Below are 10,343 nucleotides of genomic sequence, written 5' to 3'. Positions count from 1 at the left end.
GATTCGCGTTGCTGCAAATCAAGATGGGGATAATATCGTTCCTCAAGAATCACCGAGTCGAAATATGCGAAAGATCGATTGTGCCGATAAAATTTAGCAGACGGAGTCTTGTGACCACGAGCGAGAGGGGATTTTGGCTTGCCATCACTCCATCCTCCTAGATCTGTAGAGATCTCTACTTAAAAAAAAAAAAATGTTTTAATTAATATGTGATTAAACATTAAATGTATACGTGTAATCGCAATCACAAATATATCATATTTAATAATATACGTATTTAATTGGCGGCAAAGATAGAACATCAGCTCTTGTTTCCTCGCCTGTGTTGTTTTGTATATAAGTTGCATAATTAAAATTACACCGCAGAATTAGAAGCGTCTTAAAAAAAGAATTTAATTAATTAAGAGCTTATATTTTTATATTGTACTTTGTTCACACTGGAATCTATTATATCAATTTAGTTATATGTGTATAACTTTAATAATCGCTTTTAGGGATTTATGCACACGCATAAATAATAACTCTTAATATGATGTATGTGAAAAATTACTTTAATCGAAAGAATAATAAATATGTGTATGTGTAAAAGCGTTTCTCTTTTATATATATAAATTATAATAAAATAAATAATAAAATAATAAATAAAATTTGTTTTTATTTCTTTTATTTACATACGTATGTATAAACGAAAGGACCCTATCGGTGGTATGTGCGCGTCGAAGGAGAGCGGACGTTACTCCGCAATCCTACGCACACCATAAATTGAATCGGCCGTAATCAAATAAGGCTCCGTTGTCGTCAGCTGATCGGAGCGCGCGGCACGTAGCGACTGCGCGCTTCGCTTGTTAAAGGCACTACACACTACACAACACACAACGGATGAGTTAACAACCACCACCACTATTCTCCTCAGTGCCGTCCTCAGTTCCTCCGGCTGTTTACTCGTCGTAAATCCGTGCGTTGACCGATCGTAATAACAGTATTCGCGAGTCAGTGCACTCGCGACTCGCGGCTCGTAAAACCCATATAGAAATATTTTTTTAGAAGATTGAAATCAGGTATTCTCTCGATTATCCCCCCGCAAAATGGAAAAGGAGCGCTAGACGAGGACGACCTTACAGAAAGAGAGAGAGAGAGAGAGGGGGGACGCTTGTGAGAAGCACCTGTCAACGAGAGACGCTTCTTCAGGAATAATGCCACGGTGAGCTAAGAGTCTCTTCCGGTCGCGAAAGCGATAACTTGGCCCTTTAAACGCTTCTCCCATTCTTATCGCGTTAATATTACATACATTACTGGCGGACCAGTAGCGTACACGTCGTCGCCAGCGTTTACGCGAATCCCCAGAGATCTGTTCTGCCTGTCCGAGAGAGAGAGAGAGAGAGAGAGAGAGAGAGAGAGAAAGAGAGATATCCGCGAGATGATGTTTATATAGAATGGAGCAACGAGATTGAGAAATGCATAATAGTCGATAGATGGTCTCCTGGGACATGTTCTCCTGGAGATCGGAGCGATCGTCCACCTCGATAATTGTTGTATATTATCGCATCTTTGTTTAATGTAGGTTAGAGTGATTTGCATTGTACTTTGCTGCTTTTTATTCGGGTATCGAATGTACATCCGTGTATGCGCATCGCGTATCCTGCAATTTATCTCAAAATGTGATCTGTCAACGATGTAACTGTCAACGATACGTATTAAAGATGGTCTTTTCTCTGAGATTTTAGATGTCACACTACAGTAGAAACACCTACAATCAAAGGACTGCGGTGATTGACCATGAAAGACAATTTCAAGAAGATCTGGAACGGGCCCAAGCCCTCAGTTTGGAAAGCTTGGCTTTAGAGAAATTTAGATTGGAAAAGTTACGCTCGGAGTTCAGTAATGTGGAGCAATCTAAATGCTTTACGCAGAATAATGTGTGTAATACAAATAGTGCAACGTCAGAGACAGACAGTTCGCAGGGAGAAAGGTAAAGAGATTTTTTATATTCTTTTAATATTATATAAATTTAATTATGCTTAATAACGTGTTTATTTGATTTATGATACTTTAATTTCTTTTATCTCTAAAAGTTTTACTTCATTCTGAACAAGAATGATTAAATAATCTAACATTTAATGTTTAACAGTTCCCAATGCAGAAGTCGACCAAGACCCGGATCCATTAATACAAATCAAAAGAATACTGTAATATTAGCACCACCGCCTCCAATACCATGTAGAAGAAATTCAACAGCCACTGCTGCAAGTCAGGGTTCTTCTAATGACTTAATCAATTTTACAAGCCCCGTGAAACAGGATAATCTAGCTGAATATTGCTCAGCACCACCTCCCCCACCACCGTAATATTTTTATTATAATACATAAAATATATTTGTATAGTTAACGAGATAATTTTTTATATGAAACTTGGTATTATATATATTATTTATGTATAATGTTATTATTTCTATATATTAAATTTATATATTAAAATAAATCAGGCGATTCTCATATAAACAATGAATTATTAATTGAGTAATTTATGCACTTGCAATAATATTTGACATTATTTTTATTTTTTTTTTTTTTTTATTTTTTTGGTTGCGACAACAACAGTTTTATGTCCTTATATAAAACGTAGAAGCTATTAAAAACTTTTTGTTGCAGAAAAGCACCAATAGAACCGAACTGGGATACACATCCGACAGTATTGAAGAAACAATCGAGAGTGTCTCGAAGTAATAGCTCAGTTGGCGCGTATCATTCGAGAGATTTTAGATATCATTCTCTTTCTCCAGGTCCGCGATCTTCCACAGCACCATGTACACCAGGGACACCGGGAATTAGTCCCATCATGTCAAGAGCTAATAGTGTTAGCAACAATGTACCTGATATTGCACCACAGGTAGTAAAGATTTATATAGAATCCGCTTTGTGTTCTCTGAAATGAACATTCCCAATCTACAAAGTATTTTTTCTTCCTTTTTTTTTTTTATTAATACGACATTTAAATGTAGATTAATACAAAGCAGTTTGTTAAAATGCAGTCTTTCTTACAGCCTGCATGGAAGTTTATTATCTTTAAGCATCTTTTCTTCGGACAGGTATCTCATATATCTGAAGATTTGAGAGATGCTTATACTATTCTCTTTTTCTTTTATAGTATTATTAGAGTAATTAATTTTAATTTATCTCTTCACACAAAATCACAAATATAACATAATATGTACATAATGTATCAATTAATCAAATAGGTTTTCACGCGTGCTTTGCCTCTTTTCTAATAAATGCAAAAATATTTATGTCATATATATTCTTTATTGCTAGCTTTTTCAAGCAAGGGATGCTCATCGATACATGACAGAACGATCAAACAGAATGTCAAAAGTTGTATATTTCTCTTTTAGATTCCTCCATTGCCTACAAATTATAGACCAACCGTTGCACCTGCTATGTGTGCCCCGTCAATACCGGCATTCTGTATGGACGATGAACAATTGAACGTGTTAAAAGTGATAGAGAAGAAACCAAATAGCAATCTTATAGATTTGAATAATTTTGAGCAAACAGAGGACAAAACAAATGTGCGAGTTAGCGTGTTGGAAGCATTCGATCCATTACTTATTAAAACTGACAGTGGAAATGATTCTGTGCAAGAATATAGAGACGGTAAATTATATAATCTCATATTTTCTATTGGCACAATAAAATCTCTGTTATTCAAATTAGTATATTAAAATAAATCAGGCGATTCTCATATAAACAATGAATTATTAATTGAGTAATTTATGCACTTGCAATAATATTTGACATTATTTTTATTTTTTTTTTTTTTTTATTTTTTTGGTTGCGACAACAACAGTTTTATGTCCTTATATAAAACGTAGAAGCTATTAAAAACTTTTTGTTGCAGAAAAGCACCAATAGAACCGAACTGGGATACACATCCGACAGTATTGAAGAAACAATCGAGAGTGTCTCGAAGTAATAGCTCAGTTGGCGCGTATCATTCGAGAGATTTTAGATATCATTCTCTTTCTCCAGGTCCGCGATCTTCCACAGCACCATGTACACCAGGGACACCGGGAATTAGTCCCATCATGTCAAGAGCTAATAGTGTTAGCAACAATGTACCTGATATTGCACCACAGGTAGTAAAGATTTATATAGAATCCGCTTTGTGTTCTCTGAAATGAACATTCCCAATCTACAAAGTATTTTTTCTTCCTTTTTTTTTTTTATTAATACGACATTTAAATGTAGATTAATACAAAGCAGTTTGTTAAAATGCAGTCTTTCTTACAGCCTGCATGGAAGTTTATTATCTTTAAGCATCTTTTCTTCGGACAGGTATCTCATATATCTGAAGATTTGAGAGATGCTTATACTATTCTCTTTTTCTTTTATAGTATTATTAGAGTAATTAATTTTAATTTATCTCTTCACACAAAATCACAAATATAACATAATATGTACATAATGTATCAATTAATCAAATAGGTTTTCACGCGTGCTTTGCCTCTTTTCTAATAAATGCAAAAATATTTATGTCATATATATTCTTTATTGCTAGCTTTTTCAAGCAAGGGATGCTCATCGATACATGACAGAACGATCAAACAGAATGTCAAAAGTTGTATATTTCTCTTTTAGATTCCTCCATTGCCTACAAATTATAGACCAACCGTTGCACCTGCTATGTGTGCCCCGTCAATACCGGCATTCTGTATGGACGATGAACAATTGAACGTGTTAAAAGTGATAGAGAAGAAACCAAATAGCAATCTTATAGATTTGAATAATTTTGAGCAAACAGAGGACAAAACAAATGTGCGAGTTAGCGTGTTGGAAGCATTCGATCCATTACTTATTAAAACTGACAGTGGAAATGATTCTGTGCAAGAATATAGAGACGGTAAATTATATAATCTCATATTTTCTATTGGCACAATAAAATCTCTGTTATTCAAATTAGTTGTGATTAAGAAGTTCAGGCGCTGATGAGTTTTCATATAGTTTATAATTTCATAATTTTCTTTTTTTTTTTTATATTGCAAACGATTTGTCGATTCAATATCTGATTTCTATCTCTGTTATAGTAACACCATGTTTTTTTTTCTTTTTTTCTTTTTTTTACATGATTTATTGCATTACATTTTTTTATTTCTGTCATTAAAACATTAGCAATATTAACATTTCACTGATATTTTTACACGTGAAATTTAGACTACAATTAATAATATATTGTATGTAACATACACCTAAATGTATTTCTATTGCAATATTATATCTTTATTCTTGTTTCCTAGATGATACTGTTCAGTTAATAGAAATTCTATTGTAAATTATTGGTGTTATAGTATAAAACAAAATTTTAAATATACGTCTGAAAATATTTCTTATAAATAAAAAGAAGATTTTTTTTTACTACTGTAGATCAATTTTTTTACAGATTTGCAATCACAAGTTAGTGGCAGTGTATACGATCCATTCGATCCATTTGATTATATGTACAGCACAAACGAAAGCGTCAACTCGGATCCAGTTTACGCTGCTGTGGAAAAATCTGCAAAATCGCCGGCTATGTCACCAGCTGCACCACCTCCACTGCCTCCTCGCAATTCGTCCGCATGGAATACCATAGAAAGGCGAAAAACTTCTTTAGATCGTCGAGTAAGTCTCGGAATAGTTATGTCCAAAATTTTGGATAAAATAAATAATCATAATTACATTTCAATATTATTTCTAGCAAAAACGTCAAACGCGATTGTACGAAAATGTAACTGTCATAAAAACCAGATCATCTCTTCATGATTGCGATTTGAAGGCATTTCATAAGATAATAAAGTCTATACGAAGTTAGTAGAATGTTTCATACATTATATATCATATTATATTTTAATCGATACACATCTTCGTTATTCACGATTTTATTTAATTTGACATTATTTAAGGCGAGTTTCCATTTAATGATCCTAATACAAATATTGGGTACGTTGTCAGCCCAATAATGGAGAATTTATATCCGGATGGCACAAGTATAAAATTAGTAGTTCATCCACAATTAGCCAATAATGATAAAGATCCTGCACCATCTATTTCTTTTACTTGCAATGGTAAGTAATAATTAAAGAAATCTGTTTTAAATTAAGATTTATACCTCTTCTTTGCATTACATTGCTCTAAATATTATATTTCAGTGAATTGTAGCGTTGAGCACGTTATCTTGAATGTCGCCTGTTCCTTAGAAGATGAGGATACAGTAAATGCAGAAAAATATTGTTTAAGAGTATGGGGTTTAGCTGAATACTTTGCACCTAATACGACCTTAGCACAATATGAATACATACATCAATGTATTAAGTTGGAAAAAGATATTGAATTAGCTATAATGAGCAGAGCACAAATTAAACAATCAATTGCTCGAACAGTCAGTATCAAATGCATTGTATATATTTATTTAAGCATTTAGTTATTTAAACACTAATCGTGCTATTTTTATTTTCCAGCTACAAGATGATAATTGCGATCAATATTTAAGATTAGAAGATATTCTACCAAATGAACCTTTGCAGCCTATTTCATATGATACATTAATTATTTTACTAGGTATAACCATATACACATATATATGTATACAGAAATTCCTTATTTATGATATATTTACTTGGATATTGCATTTTCCAATTGTAGAGACAGTGGAGAAAGAAATGGAACGTGTAGAGAATGCTGCGTTACAATTGGTAAACACAAATCAGGGTTCTGTTTTACTACCTCAACTTCAACCACACTGTGTGGTGCAAGCAGTAAAAGCGGTGTGTGCCTTAATGGGAAGCATCGAGACTTTCGAGATCACGGAGGCTATTGACAATTTCGTAAATGCTTGCTGCCAATTTTTACCGCAATGTCACACAGCCAATATAGAATGTAAAAAGCCCGAAATCATACATGAAGATGGCGATTACGCTGTGGTTACCTTGAGAAAAAAGTTTCCCGATGTAATTTCCTCGCATTGTCATAAAATTCGCGATGCCGTTCAAGAACTCGTCGAGACGTACTGTCACGCATTCAGAGTTGATTTTCAATTAAATAGCAAAGGAGAATTTCCGACAAGTAAGAATAATATGCAAGATACTTTGCATTAAAAAATGTTGATGTTAAAATCATAATATATCATTTCTTGTTAATAGATACACTAATTTCATCGGAAGTAATCGATACTATTCTGGTACGCGTCGGAGCTCTACATAGACTGCCAACCACATGGAAACATGACGATTATATAGTAGCAGCTCAAATCTTTCATGGAACCAGACCGGTAGGAAATCCAGTCTTGTCAGAACCAATGACGGTCAGCACGAATTTCTATCCAAGAGTTTTATTTAATTCATGGTAAGAATGGGAACACATTCGACATATCCACTTTCCAAAAGAAATATGCTTATGAAAATGAATTAAAATCATACAATTTATATTAGGTTGGAATTTCGCGGAATAAGCGTTTGTCAAGTACCAAGGGAAGCCAGACTTGTGCTAGTTCTTTACGGCCGTACTTTACAACCAACCGAGCATGAATCAAATTCGTCAGCGGAGAATTCAATGCAGAAGGAAGAACTCGGATGGGGTGCTATACAATTCTTTGATTATGACGGGTAAGTGACGCGTACTATAAATTACCATCCTTTTTCACGCAAAATTCTTTTTTATCTTCGATGATATATCAACTATATATACGTTTTCTTGTGCATATTTTTATACGTCTTTATTTTCAATTCTAGTGTTATGAGCCAAGGAAATTTTTTTCTGTCCCTTTGGCCAGCCATCGCAGACAAAAGATTAGGTCCAGCGCCGGCGCCTGGAATTCATCCGCGTGGTGATACTCACCCCATTATAGGCTTAGAATTGCCTGATTATGGAGGAAGAGTGTTATTCCCCACAGAGTTGAGAGATTACGATGTAGAATCGCTAGATTTTAATTCGTTAGATCAAAATACACAAGAACTATTGATAGATATTACACAGCAGGATACATTCTCTAGGTATGCTCTAATGATTCTAATGTAATGATCATAAAAAGTGAAGAAAAATCTCTCTAAAATCTTAAACTCTAATGTAAAAACCAATTCTTATTTTCAGACCGCCCATTGACGAAAGGGAAATTTTATGGGAAAAAAGACATTACTTGCACGACAGACCTGAAGCTTTACCTAAAGTATTATTAGCCGCGCATAGTTGGGATTGGGCGTGCTTGCCGGATTTACACGCTTCGCTCAGAGTTTGGAGCTCGCTACCTCCGATACAAGCTTTACAATTACTTTTACCGTGGTATGTTTTTATGAAAATTATTTCTTTATTATAGAATTTTTTCCTGAAAAAGACAAAGAATGTCTCGTAGAACACCACGTTTTTCTTGTTTTTCACAGTTTCCCAGATATGAAAGTCAGAGAAATGGCAGTTGGATGGATTCGCGAGTTAAGTAATGACGAACTTATCGATTACTTGCCACAACTACTTCAAGCAATGAAACACGAGACGTACGAAGCTTCACCTCTGACTCGATTCTTATTAGAACGTGCCTTATTTTCACCGAGGGTGGCCCATCACATTTACTGGTTGCTAACTCAAGCGCTGCCGGGACAGAGTCCCCAGGTACAGGTTGGGTGATGCGTTGATAACATTATAAATTGCTTGTGCATTTTATATTAAGGATTAATAGTAACAAAATATTCTCATTGCAATAAAAATGAATTGTAGTGATTAAAAAAAAATACTTATATTTTTATATAAACAATAAAATTGAAAGAATAAAGTTGCTTAATGTGGACTACATTATTACATATGAAAACTATTGTAATAAATGATATTATTTTTCTTCAGAATTCTGCTGAAATTGCTGCAGAAGATGACAAAGCCATTAGTTGTGCTCGTTATCAACGAAGATTGCAATTAATGTTAAGAGCATTACTGGCAGTTATTGGAGATGCGCTGAGAAATAGTTTCCTGACCCAACAATTGCTAGTTAAAGTATGTTTTAATTATGCATATAAGTATATATATATATATCTCTCGGTTTTACATCTCAAACGGCTTAACTTGCAATTTGTCGCACAGAATCTGTATGAAATAGCTGAAAATATCAAAGTTACGAAGGAATCGTTACGAATGGAGACACTTAAAACTGGTTTACAAAATATACACTGCCAGTTAATGGAGGATGACGGCACGTGTTTACCACTATCTCCTAGTAAACTAGTATTTGGTATCAACGTACAGACGTGCGCCTATTTTCCGTCGTTCACTCTCCCGTTGAAAATTAACTTTATTAGTTGCGACAATGTGATAAGTCCGGCAATCTTCAAGGTATGTGTTTTCTAACTAATCTAATAGAAATATTCTGTGAAACTATTTTATATTCACGTTTTCGATGAATATACGCGTCGTGCTTTTTTTTTCCAGGTCGGCGATGATTTACAGCAAGATATGTTGACTCTCCAAATGGTACGCATTATGGACAAGTTGTGGTTAAAGGAAGGTCTTGATTTGAAAATTGTCACCTTTGCCTGCGTGCCCACCGGCCACAAACGAGGAATGATAGAGATGGTAACGGATGCAGAAACATTACGGAAGATCCAAGTTGAATTTGGGCTAACCGGACCGTTTAAGGATCGACCGATCGCAGAATGGCTAGCGAAGCATAATCCCTCTGAGTTGGAATACGAGAGGGCGGTAGAAAATTTCACCGCGTCTTGTGCCGGTTACAGCGTCGCTACTTATATCTTGGGAATTTGTGATAGGCATAATGATAATATTATGCTAAAAACATCTGGTCATTTGTTTCATATCGACTTTGGAAAATTCCTTGGCGATGCGCAAATGTTTGGAAACTTTAAGAGGTAAATATACATACATATACGACAATTTATTATATAACTTACGCGTATTTATTATTGATTATGCAAGTGTTATTACTATACATGTTTCATTCCTATTTTAATTCGAATAACAAGAAAAGTATGTGCGTAATCTTGTGTGGTATACTTTTTCAATTAGAGACCGAACGCCGTTTGTGCTGACATCAGATATGGTATATGTTATAAACGGTGGCGATAAACCCTCGGCGAAATTTCACCATTTCGTGGATTTATGCTGCCAAGCTTTTAATGTAGTGCGGAAACATGGAAATCTGATTCTTCATCTTTTTGGACTGGTATGTTTTATATAACATTTATACTCTAAATAAAATAATTAATAATTAATTTTATGCTAACATCTATGTACCAAATTTTCATTCAGAAAAATTATGTTAAAATAGTATTTAAATTGTACAATTAAATTGAATAGATTTTAACATAAAATTTAATT

General features: G+C 34.3%; 2 protein-coding genes across 9 annotated transcripts in view; both read left to right on the top strand.

Annotated features, from left to right (window-relative positions):
* The window catches only part of LOC115235428 (probable cytochrome P450 6a13), a 6,035-nt gene extending 5,448 nt beyond the window's left edge, over positions 1 to 587 (top strand). For all 8 annotated transcript variants that reach the window (XM_029807266.1, XM_029807251.1, XM_029807279.1 and 5 more), the window contains one exon: positions 1 to 587. This exon is cut by the window's left edge and continues 2 nt beyond it. In XM_029807266.1, coding sequence (XP_029663126.1) covers positions 1 to 161 — 161 coding nt within the window. In that variant the 3' untranslated portion in view covers positions 162 to 587.
* Positions 588 to 681: 94 nt separating this feature from the next.
* On the top strand, positions 682 to 10,203 carry LOC115235416 (phosphatidylinositol 4-phosphate 3-kinase C2 domain-containing subunit beta-like). The gene is made up of 21 exons (XM_029807201.1): positions 682 to 1,201; positions 1,725 to 1,969; positions 2,129 to 2,341; positions 2,649 to 2,719; positions 2,780 to 2,886; positions 3,389 to 3,650; positions 5,434 to 5,654; positions 5,731 to 5,839; positions 5,936 to 6,097; positions 6,182 to 6,411; positions 6,491 to 6,590; positions 6,675 to 7,094; positions 7,172 to 7,373; positions 7,460 to 7,633; positions 7,760 to 8,020; positions 8,118 to 8,306; positions 8,405 to 8,630; positions 8,859 to 9,005; positions 9,093 to 9,341; positions 9,438 to 9,874; positions 10,032 to 10,203. Exons 2-21 carry the CDS (start codon positions 1,725 to 1,727, stop codon positions 10,201 to 10,203), a joined length of 4,197 nt encoding a protein of 1,398 aa, XP_029663061.1. The 5' UTR covers positions 682 to 1,201.
* The last annotated feature ends 140 nt before the right edge of the window (positions 10,204 to 10,343 follow it).

This window comes from Formica exsecta, unplaced genomic scaffold, assembly GCF_003651465.1.
Source record: "Formica exsecta isolate Colony F162 unplaced genomic scaffold, ASM365146v1 scaffold11, whole genome shotgun sequence".
Taxonomy (NCBI): Eukaryota; Metazoa; Arthropoda; class Insecta; order Hymenoptera; family Formicidae; genus Formica; species Formica exsecta.
This window is presented reverse-complemented; position numbering and strand designations above follow the sequence as displayed.